The 21,647-nt window shown below is 37.5% G+C and overlaps 1 protein-coding gene and 1 long non-coding RNA gene across 6 annotated transcripts in view; both read right to left on the bottom strand.

Annotated features, from left to right (window-relative positions):
- Positions 1-2,369: 2,369 nt before the first annotated feature.
- Positions 2,370-4,047, bottom strand: LOC116998642. Its single transcript, XR_004418447.1, has 3 exons — positions 3,744-4,047; positions 3,486-3,650; positions 2,370-3,006 (listed from the first exon to the last, which is right to left on the bottom strand). It is a non-coding gene; the product is annotated as an uncharacterized LOC116998642 (long non-coding RNA).
- A 3,024-nt stretch (positions 4,048-7,071) lies between these two features.
- METTL8 (methyltransferase 8, methylcytidine) overlaps positions 7,072-21,647 on the bottom strand; it is a 23,378-nt gene continuing 8,802 nt past the window's right edge. For all 5 annotated transcript variants that reach the window (XM_033064633.2, XM_042779441.1, XM_042779440.1 and 2 more), the window contains exons 4-11: positions 19,965-20,056; positions 14,162-14,550; positions 13,541-13,590; positions 11,032-11,095; positions 10,560-10,699; positions 8,592-8,698; positions 8,431-8,496; positions 7,072-7,716 (exon numbers count right to left, since the gene is read on the bottom strand). In XM_033064633.2, the coding sequence (XP_032920524.2) occupies positions 7,529-7,716; positions 8,431-8,496; positions 8,592-8,698; positions 10,560-10,699; positions 11,032-11,095; positions 13,541-13,590; positions 14,162-14,550; positions 19,965-20,056 (1,096 nt within the window). In that variant the 3' untranslated portion in view covers positions 7,072-7,528. The remainder of the gene's footprint in view (positions 7,717-8,430; positions 8,497-8,591; positions 8,699-10,559; positions 10,700-11,031; positions 11,096-13,540; positions 13,591-14,161; positions 14,551-19,964; positions 20,057-21,647) is intronic.

The following is a 21,647-nucleotide window of genomic DNA, read 5'->3' as shown; positions in this document are numbered from 1 at the left end:
ACGGGGGGGGGCCCGGCGCCGCCATTGCCGCGGCCCGGGGAGGAGAGGGGGGACCCGGGCCGCCCCTACCGCGGCCCGGGGAGGGGGGGGGAAGCCCGCGCCGCCATTGCTGCGGTTCGGGGAGCCGACGGGAGCCCCGCGCAGCCATTGCCGCGGCTCGGGGAGCCCACGGGGTGCTTTGTCCCCGCCCGCCGCCGCCGCGGCAGGAGCGGGGAAACTCCGTCCCTGCCCGCCGCCGGCGCCACGGGCGCGGGAAAGCTCCGTCCCCGCCCGCCGCCGCTGCCGTAGGAGCAGGGGAAGCTCCGTCCCTGCCTGCCACCGCGGGGCAGCGCCGACCCGGGGTGACCGAGCCCAGGGGCAGTGGCGGCCGGCCCCGAGCGGCAGCACCGGGCTGGGCCACCTGGCCCCGTCAGCGGCCCCTAGCGGGCCGAGCCTGCACAGCCTTAGCTCAGCCAGTAAACCCCGCCCTCCCGCGGTTCTGTTACTAATTGCACGCGGGTCCTCGCTGCGAATGACAAAGCGGCTTATATTCGGGTGCGGCTTATCTATGGACAAAAACCGAAATATTTGCCAACACCCAGAGATGCGGCTTATACTCAGTGCGGCTTGTATTCGTGAATTTACTGTAATTATTTTGAACAGCATGGTGTGTCATCTTGGGGTTCAGCTCAGCCCATGTGTAAACAGGTTTAGCATTGTCATTGAGAGTTGCACCCATTTACGCCAGGGATTAACATGCCAGCATCTCTCTCTGTGAAATCTCAGCTCCATGCTAAAGATGCAGCTTCTTGCTGCTGTTATTTTCTTTTCATTTCAAGTAAATGTACATTTAACTACAGGCTGCAGTGGTACTTTGCAAGGATGGAGATTAAACCTGAAGTGAGCACAGAAGATTCAACTCTGTTCCACTTGAGAGTAAAAATTGTCTCTGAGGGATTGTCACCCACATGCAAATGCTAGAGTGCAAATCTCCTCCTTGAAATGCCTCACACTGCCTTTTCACTTCTCCACCCACTGCTCTTTCTCATGCTCTCACTGTTGAGTGTAATCAATGTCATTGGAAGCGAAGTTGCCCAATTCCTCAGAACAACATCTGACTACTGTGTTTAGTTGGGCATGTAGCAGAGCCATTTAAAATGGCAAAGCCTTTCCTCATGCAAAATAAAAAGACTAGTGGTAGGTTTGGATTCTCTAAGCCCATCTGCTAAATCCTACACTGCACAACAACCCTTTTATTCAAGTTCAAAGATGCACTCCTCCATTTAAAGAGCGCTTGTTATATCAGAAGGAAATGGAGGCTAGAGTGTGCCTGCCACTAAAGAAAGAAAAAATTAGTGCTGGCTTGTCACTGAAACCTTCCAAAACAGCCAGTCTCAACCAAGCACAATTAATCAATTGTAACTCTTCTAGCAACCCAATTACTTTCATTCTTTGCCTTTTGGCCTGTCCATGTGCCAGTTTATGGTTGGGAGTCACAGGAAGTGTGGCAAGACTGTTGTCTCTCTCCCACTCTCTCTGAATTTGTCATTCCATATGAAATACTAAGTGCTGTATGATTGCTACAGGATTACATGTTGTCATGCCAATTAGTATGTTCTCTATTTTTCTACCTTTCCCCCCTCTATATTTTCTTAATTCGGTAACTAGGCCCATTTTGCATTCAGGCGTACTCAGCTCTACTGTTGAGCAACATTTGGATCTCACAAAAGGTAATGAAAAAGGTTTTAGGATTGTTATTTCTTTGCTTCTTTTCGTTTTTTTTTAATTGGAAGCATTTAAAAATCTAGAACAGCAACAATGCGAAATTTCCCATTCACATATAAAAATGAAAATGGAAAATCTAATACTACCAGTTTTTGGTAACTCAACAATCTTTAGCCTTGTGAACATTGTGATTCCTTATTTTTATGATGATAAATACATACAATGAAGGTTTATTGCCTGCCAACTTGATTAATTTATTGTGCTTTTTGTATCATGTAAAGGTATAAATTAGACCTTCTAAATACTAAAATGTAACATTATATGCTATTCTCACATTGACTATCATTTAATTCCCAAAACTGTCCTCATATGAAAATTCCTAGAGACATGAGAAAACTTCACTATCTATTTTTACTGCATCCTTTGCTTCTCAATGAACAGGACACACTACAGAGAAGACTATACACTGGATTTATGCAGTAGCTAGAGAGCATTCTATTTTTACATCATACTTTAAAAATTTGACATTTTGGTTGTTTTTATAACTAGCAGTATACACCAAGTCTGTTTTTAAAATGAACTTAAAATTTCATTTAGTATAAAAACACATGAATGCCTAGATTATATCTAATTATTTATCAAATGGTATATGTCATCTGTGGGTTTTAGCCTTATTAAGCTAATTCACTTGCTTCCTTAATCTTTTGAGTTCCCTTCAAAATTGTAGCAACTCAATCAATAAAATATCCTCTGAAAATGAGACTATCTTGTTGCTAACTCCTTTTTCACAGCAACAATTCACAAGATACCTTTAGCTAACATTAAGTATACAAAGCTTCAAAACAGGGATATTAGCTTTAATATTCTTGACATACGTTACATGTCACATAAGCGAAATGTTCAGCCTCTTGGATAAGTGCTCCTCTGCAACCATAAGTGTTTTAAAATAACAAAACATATTCCATCTCTAAATTGCTTTGCTCCCAGATGAAGCCTATTCTGCTATTTTTCTTTAAGTTTTATTTCTATTTTATACAAATTCTTCTTAAGTTCTGTTGAACAGATGCAAATGTAATAGAAACTGATATTGGGAGGCTCTTCCCAGTGATAATCTGCAGATATTGTCTTGATTTAAATAGGACATCATCAGAACACATGGAGTAAATTTAATTGTTCTACCTTGATTACACACAATCAGGATACACACTTCTGTTATTCTCTGGTATTTGCTTCCCAGGAGGTTAGGAATGTAGCTTCTGTCACTATAGGGTTCTACTTGAAAGAAGGTAAAAACATTGTTCCCTAAGGAGAAAGCAAAAGCAGGTGTATCACACACTTGCCTGCATCGTTGAAAATGTGGCATAGCACAGACAAACAACAAATGAAACATTCCATCTTTTTAATATATTGAAATGCGTTGTGCACATATGGATGGAAGAGAACACCTATAATATTCTGTGAAAATACATTACCACTTGGGAGAGTAAAAACTTTGCAGATAAGTCTTTGTTCCTCCAGTCCTTATACTGATTGCTTTGCTTACCCAGATTTCACACTATTTTTGCGACGAATAGTCCCCTTTCTCTTCTCACCTCCACTACTTCATCTAGGCCCAAGATCCTCACTCTGCCACACTGTATCATTACAAATCTTCTCCATAAACTGTGCCCACAGTGTCCTGTTCCTCAGTTCCCTGTTCTGCATCTCATTTTTTTTGGTCAGTCTATCCAATATTGCTTCTCACCCTAGTTCCCAGAGAAAAGACTCACTCCCTTTCTTACCTGCCTTTGCGCTGCATCTTCATCTTTCTCCCCTCCTGCATGTATGGCTCTTGCTTTCAAATTAGGCAACTTCTCCTTTTAGTTGCTCAGTACTAGCAAAAGGTGAAAGATGGTCTCTCAATAGAGAAGTTTCCTTCTCAGCTCAAAGCCCGGTCCAGGCATGACCTGTATGCCAGGTAGTACAGGCAAAGTGAAGAACCTGCTAAGATGCCCTTGGCAACCCAGGTAGTTCTTACTGACTACATACAGGAGACTTACACTCGTCCAACTTCTGGATGATTCTTTAAAGAAGAGGAACTGTCACATAACTGATGTAAAAAACCCTCATGTCCAATCCTTGGTCCAAACATGGAGAGAAGTTTACATATACTGAAAGGCAAAGTGAACTGTGTTATTAACAATAGCAATGTTTAATTTTTTTGCAACATGCATACATGTTTTATTTCCAAGGTTGTTCAACTACCCACTATGAAGATGGTCTATGGAGAAAAAATGGTTTATATATGAACTATTTACATAGACATCATAGCCATATTCAAGGACAGACTGGATGGGACTTTGAGCAACCTGGTCTAGTGGAAAGTGTCCCTGCCTGCAACAAAGGGGTTGAAACTAGATCATCTTCAAGGTTCCTTCCAACCCAACCCATTCTATGATTTTTTGACACTTGAAATGATTAAAAAATAGAGGCACCACCACTATATATAATTTAGCATCTATACAATTCATTGCATTCACACAAAAAGCAATCTGTATGAAAAGAAATAAAACTAACTTTCTTCAATTGTAACAATAACTCATCCAGCCAACTTCACTGCAAATGTTCATGTACATAGCTCCTGAAGAAACTGCTTAGCTGTCCACTATGCATAGGAAAAAGAGGAAGCAAACCATAGGTTAACAGGTCAAGGAGCACACTGGAACAGTCAATAAAGTTCACACCACAAATGAAAATGAAGTAGCAAATTTATATTAAGTGATTTCCACCGTTGTTTAATAAAAATTCTAGGGTAGTTTGTTGTAAAATTTTAATCATTACTAACTGCAAAATCAGGAGATTATCTGTGCAGTTTCCAAGACAATAAACTTTTCCCTAGTGTTCCTAGAGTTCTACTCAGCATGAGTTTCCTCATCATGCCTGCATTTGGCTGTCCTCTTCAGATTTGGTGAATTTGTGAATATGGCACAAGCACCTGCCTTGGTTTTGATAAGAAAAAGGCAACATTTTTTATATGAGCCAATTGTTATTGACTAGATACTTCAAAATTAATGTAGGAAAAAAATTAGGTCACTTTCTTTAATCTTTAACTTCCTCACACTTGCTTAAAAACTAAGCAAGGTTTAAACTAGTAAGTAACATGTACATCTGGGTAAAACATACATGGTATTCATAAAGCTAGGTAAGCAAATGAAGCCAAAGCTCAGTTCTAGAAAGATTACCTTTCTCTAATTGCCTTTAGGAAGCCATGCTTGAACAACCAAAAAAAAAATTCCACAAAAAATTAAACAAAATTTGCAATTACAAATTAAAATGTTTAGTATTTATAGAATGTGTATAAATTAATCTAAGGTACACATCTAATTAAAAAATCAACTTCATATGCATTTTTCTATACTAATAAACTAGTTTTTCTTTCCTCCAGAAATTAATTAACAATCAGCTGTTTTAAACTGCCTTTCCTACATAGATGTCTGCATGTCTTTTTCTTCATTTATTTCCATAGTCCTTGCTTAGTACAGATAATTTGGAAGTGTTTTAAAAATATGCTTTTGATTAACCTTTTTGAAAACTGAAATGTCATAAAGCCAAAATACAGAAAGTGCTACTCAGATTCAAAAGTTCTTATTGGGAATAATGTCTTTTTCCATATCCCCTTTTGTGAATCTTAAAACTGTTCAGACAGTGGATATTTTACACTTAAAATAGTAGCTGATCTTACTACTTCCAAATCAGGCACCATTATTCTAAAAGAGGTAGCCAATACTTACACTGCAAATTGTGGAAGAGAAACAGCTGATTTTGCTTAAGGCCATTCAGAATTCAGGGTTTGTTTTTTTTGTGATGTCATACTTTTGTTTAACTAAGAACATAGCATATTAAAATCTTGCCAGAATCCATATATCCTTGTGAGTGCCAAACCAAACATTACATTAACCTCTACAAATGGAAAATTTACGTCACACACATGAATAAGACTGCATGATGCTCGAGAACTTATCATTATCACCCCCCTGGAAAATTCTACAAGAGAAAATGATTTGTGCTAGCTAAGAGCTATGTATATTCAAAAGTCACAATTAATAAAAGAAAGTAGCAACATATTCAAAATATAAGATATTTATTTGTATTTTCCTTGAAGGTGCTACTAGCTCTTAGAGCTTTAAGAAACACAGCTATGTTTTAACCTTTGATTTATGCCAGAAGAGTCTTATTGCAGATTACAATAATGCCATTGCTAATCAAAGCTTCCTAAGGCTCTTAATTCATAAAACAGTATTTTCCTCTAGTGGGAGTTTCAAATATATCAAAAACGCAGGATCAGACCCGTTACTGCACTTCACATCTGGGTTAAAGGGGATGAAGCTACTTGGCATCCCCATTTAGAAAATTTAGGGGTTTCTTCCTAGAAGACCATCAGCCCTCCTTAGCTTATCAACTATCAACTTGCAAAAAGAATGGGTTGGGCTGTGAGCTGTGACATGTTTACCCTTCACACTAAAAAAGCAACAAAAGAGATTTTGAGTGTCACAGTATTAATGGCACTCAAAAGTACATGTTATAGATTACATGCATTCCACACCCTTGTTTAAATAAGAGATTTTTTTATTCATTCACCTGTTTCTTGTTCTCTCCTCCTTGTGGCAAACTGATTTAAAATTACATTTAAGTGGCATAATGGTATCTTTAAATATCAGCTCAATAGCCTCAGGATCATGTTCTACATTTGAAAACATTACTTGCAGTTCAATTTTCTTCTTAAAATAATTTGAAGTACTAATGTAGCCCTGTACTTTACTGTATCCCCGCCTGGTCAATAAAAAAAATGTGTTTTTTCTTTCTAATAAACAATCCCTAAGAAAGCAACTTAATTTTGTGAACAACAAAAATATCTCAGCTGCCAGGTAGATTTCCATTCTAGTGTGATTATATTACCCCATAACAATAATAATGCACTCAGGACTACTGTTTTTGCTCCTCCCTCTCGCGAATCTAACATATTGAAAAAAAATATATATATTGTATTTATCCAGACAACAATCCAATATTAACTATTTGGTTTCAGAATTATTTTGGGATTTTGGTAAATCTTTTCTACATGAAACACATTCAGTTTACTACCTAAAGCACTTTTAATGTAATGCATTGTACTTGAACTTGGTATATTCCTTATGAGCATGTAGATGAAAAGTGGAGACTTCAGCATAATAAATCAGTCACAGTGGAGGACAAAAATCACTGAGTAATCTAATATGTATACATATCACATGCAGTTAGTGTGAAATGATTGGCACATGCAAGTCAGAAAAATATTTCTGTCTTCATTATTTATGCACCAAGAAATTTTCCTTCAAAGAGAAAATACAGTTGTAAGACACAGTGGTTGGAAAAGATGTGACTCAGAAATTAACATAGAGCAGCCAGTACTAATAGTGAGAACAGATATTCTATTTCTCTAAATCTCTGCAACAATTATTCTTCAGACTAAAGCTTTTTACATACTGTGAATTTTAACAGGATTGAGGTATATACTTATACTTATTGACTACTCATATTCAAGGGAGTAAAATAATGCCTGGTCACAATTATGAAAAGACTATTGCATATAAAGTAGAAGTCTGAAATGGCCTTTTTTCCCCCCAGATTTTTCTCACACATACATATTTAAAAAGAAAAGAAAGTCAGAGAAAGGTTTTCAGATCAATACATTTATTGAACTTTTTTACACTTTTCACTGGCTAACACAACATTTACTGGAAATATACATACTTCAATTTGCTTCGGTTTCTGAAGTTCAATTCTGTACTACATTTCTGGAGTACAATTATTTACAAGGGTGCCTTTTGGTGGTTTCTTCAGGATTATGCAGAGATAGCAACGGCTTCTGGAATTTGCTTTGTATCCAAACTCGCTGCATTTTCACTTTTTTCTTTCTGTTTACTTGTAATCGCCGATCAACTAAATTCTGTACTTCAGTTAATCCAGCCAAGTTGAACATGTTCGATATTTCATCTATTTTTTCATATGAAGAATTATTGTGATTAGAAAAAAAAAGTAATTTGTAGAATATAGTAACTACCAACCTGTAGTTCAACCAAAGATGGAAGTAAATCTGGTTTGCAATTTGAAAGCTAAAGGACACTGCCTGTAATAAGGCTTTTGTTAAAAATTCATTTTCACAGCTCTTGATTTATATTGCAGTAAAAATTGTTATGCTGAGGCCCAAACCACATCAGTTATTACTCGCAGCATCCACAGATACCCTTTCTTCACAGGGTTCAAGACACCATAGTTGAGTAAACAAATACATGTCATTTGGTCACTGTTCACGTATAATCAAGATAAAGCTATTTCCCCTGACAAATGACAATCCTGACTTTTATGCCATATATAGCTACAGACTCTCCTTCCAAGCATGCTTAACTCAATTTTAACAGAGAAATCATGTTCATGTTTAAATAATAAAATTTGAGCATACAATTACACACAGGATACTTAAAGAGAAATTTCCAGTGATATCTGTAAACAGCCTTACAGGACCCTAAATGCAACAAGTATGCACACAAAGGAAATTATTTTCTTACAACAGTTAGCTTTTTAAAAGCAGAGAAATTTTTTAAAAGACAATAAAACCTTCTTTAAATTTATGTTTTAAGATGAGCTTTCATAATCCAAATCACCTTGAGAAACACTCAACCCTTTCTATGAAACTCTAAGATTCCATACCTTTGGCAAAGAAATACACTCTGGTTCCATCTCCTCTTACATAAAAATTTTCTGACAAGCAATGACCTAAGAAATTAGAACAGTAATGAAAAAGGACATGTCACTTTTTTTCCAGAAACAGCTAAAATGAACAGTAAACTACAAAACCATTCAGGAATTACCTTTTTTAAAACGAAGCTGAGCTGTATCATATCTTCCGTAATCTCGAAATAACAACATTCCTCCAGGTTTCAGTAGCTTAGCCAACCTATTTACAACCCCTTGCATCCTTAGAGAATAGATGAGATGCTGGTGAAGTTTGCAAACATAAGCAACCAAGTTTGCTGCCACAGACAAAAAAGGCAGCACCACCCAAGAATAAGAGACTGTTCAGTTGCGCACAGAATTACAGCCTTCCCTATATAAACAGAAGTTTTACACAGACAGAAGGGAGCGTATGTGCACAAAAAGTTAAAGTGCTTTGAGAAATTTTATCCAGCAGAACTAGAAGACAATTATATAGCTTAAAGAAAGTTTAATACTTCCAATACTGCAATCAAATTTCAGAGGTTTAATACTTCCAATTCTGCCTTCCAGTAGAACTGAAATATGTTAAAAATTATCTTCAAGAGTAGCAATTATCAAAAATAAACACAACAGCCTAGAGAGAAATTGCTAAGTAACAATTTGCTGAATATAAATGTGTCCCTCTCACATGTATTTTCCATCTTTTCAAAGTACGTAAGTTCTGCATGATGATTCCCTTGCTTTTCATTTCCCACTTTCCGAGTTTCCAGAAAAAATGTATACTGCACAAGATGAATCTGGATCACCTTTTTCTTTATGCAGTCATTCTAATTCTGTGAGATGGCAGTAATGACTAACACATCTTTGGAAAGTGGGTCTCACAGTACAGATAATTACATGACAATCTTTGTGTGTATACACACACGCACACAAAAGCATCCCTGTCAGCCCTGAGGAAAGAAACTCAACCCAAACCAAAAAACCAAAACCAACAATGACAACCCCCCAATAAACAAACAATAAAAAAGAAAACAAACAACACAGAAACTAAACCACAAACACCTCAAATATATTCTTAAAAGACTAACAGGAAAAGATCCACAGAAATTCTGACAGAGCAGAAGAATTCTGATTACTGCTTCTACAGGCACAGTGACTGAATGAATCACTGTTGTCCAATTCCTTTTTGGCAGCATCAGTGGAGTTATGGAGATCTGAAGTCTCCTGATTGAATTGTTTTTGAAATCTGAACCCTGGCTTTTTGTGACTCGTGCTCATCTTTGAATAAACAGAAAGGAAAAATATCCTATACAGGGAAGGGTTTTCTGTATAAAGGGTTTTCTGTATAAAGATTTCACTAGTAGTAGGGAAACAGTTCTCAGACTCAGGCAAATACTGTTCTTTAGGCCAAGCCCATTTTAATGACACTCTTGAAGTAATAAATGTATTATCACACAAATAGCATGCATGTCCTTTCATATAACCTAGTCAGAGCCAAGAAGTTGAACTTAGATGCCCTCTTCTACTCTTTTTGCATTAAAAAGGGTGTTTTCACAATCAGCCAACCTTAACAGTCTTTAAATTTGGTTCATTAGACATTGAGAGGCATTAGCAAAGGCTAACAGTACTCAACATAACACCATATGTGAAAATTAGATCAAATGTTCTTAATTCAGTCGAGTTACAAAATTATGGATGCATTTTAGTTTAAAAGGGCTGCATGTAAGCATTTGAATGTGGCTAAATCAGCAATCTAAGTCTACATCAACATATTGTAAGGTGCTAAATCATGAATGTTTGCTTTTGATCACTAAAAATAACTACTTTCTAGAAGACTGTCAGTCTGTTTTTTTTGATTTGCCAACTTTTTTAATCTGTCACTTCTATTAGAGAAGTACTTAGTTACAATATATCCCATGTATTTTGATGGAGACTGGAAACTCACTAATTATAATTAGCCTTTTCTCTCGAAGCCTGAAAATAGTAAACAGAATTTAAAATACCTTATATATGCTGTAGCTTATTAAATAACAAAGACTCATCATCTTCTTTTGCTATTATTGAAAACCTCCAGTTAAAAAAGAGATTTAACCCATTTGCTTTGCCCTTTAGTCTTCATTTACCTGTCAGGATGAATAGTAGAGAGCACAAAGACAAGGAGAATGACATCCAGGATCTCATCTGGAAAAGGATAGGGTAAAGCATCATCACACACATCATGAACAAAGGCGGAACACCAGGCTGAATTGTAGGACGAATGTGACTGTCAGGAAAAAGATGAAAAGAGGCACAGAGAGAACAGTAGTAGTTAATACGTTTACTGTGACTCAAGAAACATTTTTTCCTCAATTATTCTGCATTGTAAAACATCTCATATAAAAGCCTATTCTGTCCGGTATCTTACTCAAGCTGAGAAGCAAGCTCACTGATGGTATTCATTCCTCTCTGCATACAGTATGACTTTGTTCTTTGGAATATTGAAAACTTCAGTTAAAAGTTGTCAAAGCCATCACTTTCTTTTTCATGAAGATGGCTTCCTGGCAGCCTCCTGAATTACAGGCTTGTAAGGTACTCTAAAGCAAGTGCATGAATTACCTTTACCAGCTCCACTGCTCCTGAAGCAAAATCACAACAGTACAGAAAGGTTCCAGGTGTATTGCTAGGAAAACAAAACCATCTTCAGTTAAAAAATTATTAATGTGTAAGATGAAAGTCTACATCAGTGTTCATGAAACTTCAGAGGGTCCTCTGGGGTTCTCCACAGGTTTGACCAAGCATGCTTTATTGATGTCTAGCACATGGAAAGCCACATAGGTTGTAATGAACCAATAGGGCAGACAAATTCATAAGAATACCAACAGACAGTTAGTACAAAAAGAATTATAGCCTTGTCAGGGAGGAAGCAAAAAGGAAAAGAAAAAAGGTCACAGAAGGCTGTCAGAACTGATGACAGTGTCCTGGTGCTGTAATGCATAAATGCACATTAATAGGTCACATTTTCTTACAGGAGCACCGCATTATTAGCCCATACATGCAGTTTAATAAGCAGTATGATTTGGACAGGGATGGATAGCTGCAAATTCATCCAGTTCTATAGAAGTTTGGGTTTCCATGAATCACTTCGCTGTTCTTTTGATTTGATTAAGCATTATTGGTTATTGTACTCCATTATCTCCTTTTTTTTCCAGCTAGGATGAAAAAAATTTCCTATAGCACTGTTTCCCCTTCTCTTCCCATCCAAGACTCACCCAGCTGCAAATTTCCTTGTACCATTCATCAGGTACAAGTATTTCTAAGGAGAAGTTTTTTTCACCTCTGCAAGTTAAACTGAGAAAGCTACTCAAAACCCACTGAGAGATGACCTCATGATCAATTTAATCAATTAAAAATACATTTAGGATTTTGGATAGACGGCTTCTTTAGAAGCACTCTGCCAGTGCCTGTAAGATCTCACAGTACACACAGCTAAGCTAGTGACTTCTGAAGGTTCAACAGGAGAATGCTTCTGGAACAAAAAATACTCCATTCTTGTTGCTGAGCAAAAACTTTATCAGCTCTGCGACCACCATGAGAATTGATGAATTTATATATTTATTATGAATGAGGACCAGCAGCCAGGTTTTGGACCCTGTTGGTCCATTGGGAAAGTTAAGCTGATTACCCAATAGACTTGTTAAAATGTTGGGGTTTTAAAAATTTTTTAGAGCTGAATAGGAACAATGTAGAAAGTCCACTAAAGACAAATACATGGCTTGATCTGGATGGCATTTTCATGACACACTGTACTAAAAAGCACTAACTTAAATTTTAGGGAAGGCAAGGGGAAGAGGTTGAAGAGTTACATTACTAACCTCAGTGAATTTTCTTTTGTAGCCAGGGTACACTTGCTTGATTCTGGCTTGTTTTAATATCCATATAATTATATGCATATAATTGCTAGAATGGCAATTTTCATATTATTAAATTCTGAGTAAAGTCAACTGCTCTATAATGCCAAGCCTACTTAGAGATAAGAGATCTTTCCATTAGGTCATATACAAGACAAACAAGCAAGTTGTTCAATGTATCAACCAATGCGATTGACTAAAGGATTTACATATGAATCGAGATCTCCAGGAAAAGTACCTAATGAGTAGATTCTTAATTATCAGAAATGCCAATCTATGACTAATGCCTCCTGTGAGGAAAATACAAAAATTTGTCTCATCTTTTTCAATACAGCCACATGATATCTTTTCCTATATAGGGTTCCTTTCAAAGTTTTCATATGAAACCAGGCTCGCCTTTCACTACATGCTGTCTAAAGCAAAGCATTTGCTGTGGGATGAAGATGCATTGCTAACAGAGGTTCCATGTATGACCCTGGTGTCTCACTCCATCCTTCCTGCTGTGTTTCCACATCTGCAAAATGGAGTATTTTTGTATAATGGTGATACTAGCAATCAGAACTCATTGACAGAATAATGAATTGTGTTGTTCTCAAGCTCTTAAAGGCATGAATGAAGAGACATCTATTTCAACCCTTGAAACACACATAGCCTTTCCAATAAAACCATCCTGCCTATATGGATGGGAGGACAAGCTGTCATAACAGATTTTTCTAAAACTGGAAGCTAAGTGGATTAAGATGCTTCAATGAATTAAGTAATGTGATACAGGACTTGTGCCTTGACACTAAAACCACAAGTAAAGTGACAAATATACCAGCCAAATCATTAAAAATAGAACTTCTTCCCAGTAGATCACATGCCATTATCTATGTTCTCTATAATCCTGGTCTTTTGAAGAGACATGTGGTAGCTTTACAGTGATCTATAAGACATGAGAATATTTCACCTGCCTGAGATTAACTACAAGAAACCAGACTGAATGCACCCAAAGATAAACTTTGCCAGCAAATATGATCCCCCAAGACCAGGGTGGAGCAATATGAGGACTATCCTACACTGATGCTATCAATATTATTTGTGGTCTGACACACTAAGAATTTTAGGGCTTTAAAATGGTTCACTCAACACTTCCTGCAGCACTGATACAGCACAACATTTAGTGAAAATGAAGATGTGAATACAACATTCATATTTGGAAATCCAACACTATGTACCATAGAACTTTCAGAATAGGAAAGACACTGTTTCCAGCTCCACAACCGACCTAAAATTAAAAAAAAATATATAAAGTTAAAATAAATGAGCAAGTAAAACCTTTTTTTGTTATTTTTGTCTTAAATTAGTTGGCCAGTAGGACCCATTAGACTTGAAGGTATGTTGGACAGAAGAGGTATAATCAGCTCATACCACAACTTTCTAACCATTTACATGATCACATTTCTCCCCAATGTCTTTCCACAGTTAACAGAGAATCTGTCTCCCAAACTGCATAAGAAAATGCAATATTCTTGTCAAATTTCACCATTTGGCAAGAATGAGGCAAGTACATGCACATTTAGACAAAGCACTTAAACTCATACCTTTCCTTAGGAAATAAGCAACCTGACCTTCAGTGAAAATGATATCTGATAATCTAGTCCTATTCTGATTTGGGAAAAACTTTAAAGGGAAAACCAAGTCCAGATTTAGGTTTCTCTGAAAGTTTCTGCCATAAATGAATGTAGCATGTAAAATTCCAAAGGCTTACTTCCTTGACACTTAGTAAGAGTCTTTATCAGATTTTTGATAATTAAGTGGAGCTCTATATGACGGGCAGAACATTTGCAGTGAATTACCTCTAATATTCGGTAAGTGGCATCACAACCAGGGAAGGATTCTACCTTGCCAAGTTCTTCTCCACAGTTTTTACCTTGAGGATTGTCAGTAAGAGCTTTTGCTTGACTTTCGTTATATATGTATCCTTGCACAGTAGAACCAACTCCATAATTTTTCTTCCAGTATTTTTCACCTTCTTCAAACATTCCATTTTTGAGTGAAAAACTGTTGCCATTATTTATTTTTGTGTGTTCTGAAGATATTTTCTCTGTTTTGAACTCTTGTCTCCTTTTTTCTGGAAGAATTTCTGGAAACTCCAGAAACAGCCAATTACGATCCTTAAAAAAATTATTTTTATGTGTCTTGTAAAATTCATTCCAGTATTTACTGGCTTCTCTCTCATATTTATCTGAAATTAAAACAGGAGAAAACCTTGGTGAATATGAGCTTAGATACAAAATACTCTAAAGCAACATATAATTTGGACTTCAAATGTACATTTTAAAAATCCATATTTCCACACATTGTACATTTAAATTAAAACATATGGATTTTGTGTCTCACCTTAACTTGTGCTCAAAATAACTCCTATAAAGGTTTATTTAAATTTGATGTCACTTAGGAAGGCATAGACAGGCTTACTGCATTTTTTAAAAAATGTAGTGACATCATAGAACAGCACCACCAAAATACACAATCTGAAGTTTCTTAGACAAGCTTTCATGTCTCAAATTATAAAGACAATGCATCTTTTCAATTACTTAAAAAATAGTAAATTGAAGTTCTTTCATGCTTTATGAAATTCTGTAATCAATTGCAAATTTATTGGTACCTCACCACCTCTTAAAAAAAATTCCAGTTCTGCAAACTGGACTGATAAATGTGCTACTGCATTTAGCAAACAGACAGTAATTCACATTTAACCATTCAACAATACAGAAGGAACATACTTGCTTTCTTATTTTCAAAATATTTCAGAGCCTTACAACAGACCTTTGTGTTCACTTTTAATTCACAAAACATTCTAACTGAGTGTTAGAATGTCAAAGAGTAGGACTGGAAGGGATTTCACACAGTCAGGGAATTAATACTCCTTCTCCACAAAAATCTGTCCAACTTATTATTAAAATACTGCCTTTCACATACAACCTCCTTCAGTAAGATATTACAGTCCTTAATTTTCTACACAGTTAGAAACCTTTTCCACTACCTAACTAAAAACTTCTAACTTCCAATTAAGTCGAGCAATTCTTGTCCCAGCTAGGGATCAGGCAGACAATGCAAAGATTACTCTTTTTTCTCTTTGCAACATCTATCTACATATTTGAAGTATTTTACTATGCCTCCATAAACAATTTGCTTGCTAGATCATTTAAACGTCGCTTCTTTTTGATTTTTAGACTTCTGATAATTTCAATTTTTCTCCTCTAAATCCTCTAAATTCTCTCCAATTGATTTACTACTTTTGGGTCTTGTATTCTGGCAAAGGCATTATTAATGCAGAGTAAAAGAAGTATTTTATGAGACTCACAAGTTGTAATCCTGTTCACAACTCCCAGCTTGCCATTTTGCAACAGCATGACACTGCTGATTCAGCTAGTGATTCACCACAACTCTCAGATCTTCTGCAAAATGACTACCAAGTCAATTGTTCCAAAACCTAGGTTTTTTTTCCTCAAGGAATTATTCTGAAGCAAAGAAATCTGCACTCATTTTTAGCATATTTACATATTTCAGATTATTTTTCCACTGCTTGCCAGATCTTTCTGAATCTTAATCCTGTCCTTCACCCTGAAACATCTCTTCACTTAACATCATCTTCAAGTCTCTAATTTCCCAAGGTCACTATAAAAAAAATACCAAGCAGAACTGGACACAGAATAAAACACTCCTCTCCCAGCACTTCCATTCTGAAAGGATCTCTCTAGGCATTCATTCACCCAGAAGCAGTTTCATTAGCTCTCACTTGCCTAACTTGCTTATGAAAATGTCAAGTAAAGCAAGTCAGAAGCCTGACTAAGGATAAACTTCAGGATGTCTGCTGCTCTTCCCTTATCCCCAGGGCTTGTAACCTTCTCCAAGAAGGAAATTAGCTTGATTTTACATGATTTATTCTTGAAAAAAATATTTGTTGGCCAGTATTCATCTCCTTTGTTCTTTTGAACCCAATGTCTGCAAGCTCTGGATGTACTCTTCCAGTATTTTTCCAGGAACTGAACCTAATTATCTGACTCTTCTTTTTTTCCCCACCTCCTTTTTAAAACAGCAAACATTCTCTTTTCTGCTTTTCCACTCATCCATGTACTTTATGGATGTACTTTGTAACCTGTTCTTTCTCAGCTCAAGAACAAAATCTTTCCTCTCTCTCACTAGCACTAATTGTGCTAGCCACTGGACTGGAGCTAGCTAACCCTTTCAAAAAAAGATCAAAATTACAGCTTTTCAATGTCTCTTTTGTTGACAGTTTTCCTTCCTTATCCCTCCTAAGTACCAAACCAAGTATTTTTTCTTGGTTTTTTTCCCCTTTATTTCCAAAGCACTTGCAGAACTATCTTCCTGCCCCTGACATCTCTTGCTGCAAAAGTGTACCTCATATAATGTGTTGCCTTTATTATTTTGTTCTCACTCACACCAACACATTAATTCTTTTAATATAAATGCACAAAGAGTACAGTGCACTTCGCTTACTATTCTCTTTAAATCTTAACATATTATTTCCTAAATTGCTACATCTTTTCAGAGATAAACAAGGCTGAGAATTATCATTAGAGGCACAGACAGGCAGTGGGAAGTGGTAAGGAGGTGGCAGAATGCCTTGTCCTAGAAATCTGCATGATGTTTTAAAATTAACATTTAATACATCCAATTGTATTATTAAAGGGCAAGACCCAGCCATGTAATTGTAATTGTACAGGCCTGTTTTATATTAAAAAGTTCAGAGTTGACTGAGGTCATATATGTATATCAGATTTCAATAGTTTAAGTTGTACATTTATAGATTGCTCAGCTTCAGTATAAAAATCAAAAACCCTTCTAGTCAAAAGGCTCTTTAATTATTATCACCCCTTTCTACAGTCACCATTTTCCTACAAGTCTGCTCAGAACCCTTGTACTTCAATTCGCATCAAGTTTTCCAGATTTCAGAACTGAAGGAAAGCAATAACTAAAGTCAGCCTTTCAAACTGTATTAGTATGGAATGACATGGGTTGACATGAAGGAACTCTTCACATTGTTGCATTGGTCATTTCTACACTCTGTGTAATGTAACATGCATGCAGTATTATCAAACTTTTATTTTGTGTATTTAATTAGCCAACCCATGAATTTTCCAAAGCATGGAAAAATTATATAACTAAATATATATAAACTTCCAAGAAAAAACCAAAAAACAAACAAAATACCCCTAACCAAACAAAAATTCCAAACCAAGCAAACAAAACCAAGCAACACAAAAACCTCATCCACCAAACCAACACCAAGCAAAAAACCCACCAAAAACAAACAAACAAAAACCCCTTCACTTTGTCAATCGATTTTTCCCCACAACAGGATCTTCCACTGCTAGCAAGCATGCCTAAGAAGAAACTGCACATGCTAATAAGTACAGTAACTTCACGACCATAAGGCGCACCAGATTATAAGGTGCACCTCCGGGAGTTGGCAAATTTCGCAACTTTGTACATTATATAAGGTGCACCGGACTATAAGGCACACTTTTTTTTTTGCAGCGAGGAGCTGCGCCACACGCAACGAAGTAATAAATTACTGGCAGGTGCTCAATTTGCAAATATTTTTCAAAGATCGGTGTAGCCTTTAAATGCAGCCCCAGGCGCCCTCCCCGTGCAGCGGACCCCAGCATTCCCGTCTGCCCCCGGTGCTGGCTGGCTAACAGCTTGCGGCTCCCACCACGCGGCCGTGCTGCGTCCTGGCATCCCTCCGGCCAGCAGCTGCGCGGTTTCTCCCTGCTTCTCCCCGGCTGGCAGCTGCGCAGTGTCCCCCACCGCCGGCAGCCACGTCACGTCCCGACGTCCCCCCACCCGGTGGCCGCGCCGGTTCCCCGTTCCCGCCCCCAGCGGCCACGGCTCCTGTGGTTCCCGGCTCCCCCCACGCGGTCACAGCTCCCACTGGTCCCGACTCGGTTCGCAGCTCGCACTACCGGGTTGGCAAATTTCCAAACTTTGTCCATATATAAGGCGCATCTGGACTATAAGGCGCACTTCCGGGTTCGGGCCAAAATTTTGGTCAAAAGGGTGTGCGCCTTATAGTCGTGAAATTACTGTAAATCAAATTCCTAAAGGTAGTATCATGAGTTCATTCAATTTAACTTCTCTTGCTTTAAAAAGGCTCACCAGAACTCTACTACTTTAGAAATATAACAGTGTTGCTGAAATCTGTCTTTTTGCCCCTTACTGTAGCTTTCAAGGCCCCAAAATAACCTGCTCATTAGCCTTGGTCTAGTTCATTGTTTACACAAATAGGCCAAAATGTACTTCCACTTGCAGAATGAAGCTGAAGTTTTCTGAAGCAACACTATCAGCAATGCTCACCTATTCAAGTTCTAAACAGAAGGGCATTCATAGGAAATGTCCTTGGATTCTTCTATTTCATGGCAATAGACAAATGCCTGATTATTCCATTTCTCACCAGCACAAACCAACTTCTAACTGATTGTACATGAAGAATGAAAGGTTCCATGAGCCAACACGGTCACACAGCTTACTTTTAATTATGAGCTCTTTTTCAGCTTTTTATACAAATCAAATGAAGATATCAGACGCAATTTTTGAAAGGCAAATATTGTACTCCTGTATGTTGATAAAGAATGTGAGACGTAACAGAGAAAGGCAGGTTGACAATCTCAGAGTATTAAAGGTGATGAAGGGCACACAACGCAAGGCACATTCTCAGGTAATTCAAATAAACTCCAACATGTTACACTAAGGCACAGGATCATAATGCACTGTCTGACAGATTCACAACATGCTAAGTAAACTGAGGCACAGGGTATCCAAGTAACCACTTTCACAATCTCTTTCTAATAGAACAATGAATTAAGAATCCAGTCTTTTGTGCTACTATCAAGTATATATTCCAGCTTTAGCACTCATAACTACCCTAGAGTTTAGTCTATGGTTTAGTTTGCCAGCTTGAGCCTAGAGCTATCACTCTTCAGAAACCAAGAATACATTAAATTTCCCTTCTGAAGACAGGCACAAAACTCCTAAATCCTTAAGAGAGCAAACTGTAGAGGATTGTATTGGAACACCTTCCACACCAAGTGAACACACTGACTCCTGAAGCAGTCCCAGCTCAGCCTGGCAAAGGCAGCAAGCTGGAACTAGCCAGGACCACTGCACCTTTCACGGCATTTAACCGAAATATGGTGCAATGTACAAACACAAGCTCTTCTCAATAGTTAAAAATCACTAAAAAGCATTTGAATATTGTACATGGGAATCTTCATCCCCAGCACCCTAGCTGAATGCAAATTAGTTCCCTTTGATTCTATAAAAGCCTTGTGTGCAGAAGCTGTATTCTGGAGGACTGCAAAAGAGGTCAGAACAACTGCACCATACTGATGCACTTGTTTTACACAGAGTCTATTGCCACCCTAATTGTAAAATTGTTCAAATAAGTCACTGCATTCTCAGAAAAACACATTGAAATCTTTTGAGGCACAAAGGGAAAAAAACCCTCAAAAACAAATATAAAAATTTTGACAAAAGAATGTAGAAATAAAAAGAGTGAATTCTACAGCATCTTCAAATGTTTAAATACAGAGCATTAAAATAAGAATTTTTATACTATTAGAAATTTGTTACCTTGGTCTTCCGACTGAACTTTCACAAGAGAGTTCTCTGCTGCTTTTTTCTTGGCATTCTCCTCTTCTTCTTGTGACCATTGCATGTGGTCCCTGCAAAAGGCAGTTGAAGCACCAGCTTTTTAATAGGGTTTTTTGTAATATTTTTTTTCCCAGGAAAAACAGTCATGAATTAGCTACACTCTCTCAAATACCGTCCTTTAATTTTTTGAGTGCAAGCAAATGACCACAAGGAGACTGACAGTTCAAACCTAAGTTTCAGTGTATAATAGATAAAAATTAATTACTACTTAGGTAAAAGTCAAGTGATTAAGAAACATGCCCCAACTGCAAAGAGACTGAAGTAGAATGCATTCCTTTGATTAGTAACAGGATTATATATATCTTGCAAATTGAATGTGTTTACAGGAGTGTATTTTGAGCATCCCTTTAGAACTGCATTTAGCTGAATACAATAACAGAACTACCAACAAACACCCTAATGAAAGAAACACCTCACATTAATAGTGTTTATGATGAGGAACTCAGGACAAGCAAAGAAATCAGCTGTTCGGAAATAGGGAGCATAATCCACTTATTCAACTGGAACAGGTGGAACTCATGAACAGGATTTGACTTTTCTGAGAAACAGAGAAAGGTAACATTTTCAAAAAACCAGAATGAGACGTTTGTAAGAAAATCAAGCAATGCTGCAATGTTTCCAAAGTCTATGCCATCTATATTTGTGTAAAGTGGTTACCCAAATGTTATGTTAATCCATGGTCACAGAACCAAGCCCAGACCTGACCCTGATGACTAAACTGCCTTCCCTGCAGATTCTAGTTGGGATCAGAACACAATGGGAATTGCACAAAAATAGGAAGTGCTGCAGGATGTTTTCAAAAGTCAATCAGCTGTCCCTCCAAATTGTCCAGTCTGAACAGAATAAATTAGATAATATAATTCAAGTAATCTATTAGATCCTAATCCTACAGCTAACTGCAAGCCCATGACTAAAATTCCATCGGTTACTATGAGAAAAGGAAGAAGGTGCCAACTTGAAAAGAGTTGATCGTCTCTAAAAGCTAATGAGCATCTTCCTTTTCCGTACTTGGTGACATATAGGTAATTTAATTCTTAGACCTTCACTGTTCCTCTTTTGTTAATTGTGGGAGACTAATTGGTATGTATTTGTCTGCTTGCCTCAGACTTGATTTCCGCCTCTCTACTGAAATATTTCTCATTATTGTCCCCAGCAGGTTGCCTCTCCCCTTCCTGTATTTGTTCATATACCAAATGTTCCTGTGCAGTGTCATGGCTCTGACAGACATGCTGCAGTAGTATAAAACTGAATGACCGAAGCATTACCAGGCAGACATCCTCTTGGAAAGACTTGCTTCTCTCACTGCTGTCACTGGTTTTGACCTTGCCCATTCCAGTAAGCTGAAACCAAGGACTATTCAGATGGCAATAATACACAGTCAGCCCTTCTGAGAGATGACTTGCTGGGCTGTAATCTTTAGCTGATCAATTTTAATCCATCATTGTGTGTCTGTCAGAGCCCTCAGGGGTTTTACACACAATACTAAAGGTGCCTCAATTTTTATTAACAGCCCTTTTTTCCCCTTTTTTTTCCCTCTCTGAAAATTCATAAAGCACCTTATGATGCTTTTGTAGAAATTTCTATATGGTAGATCCCAATTAA

Source organism: Catharus ustulatus, chromosome 7 (genome assembly GCF_009819885.2).
Source record: "Catharus ustulatus isolate bCatUst1 chromosome 7, bCatUst1.pri.v2, whole genome shotgun sequence".
Lineage (NCBI taxonomy): Eukaryota > Metazoa > Chordata > Aves > Passeriformes > Turdidae > Catharus > Catharus ustulatus.
This window is presented reverse-complemented; position numbering and strand designations above follow the sequence as displayed.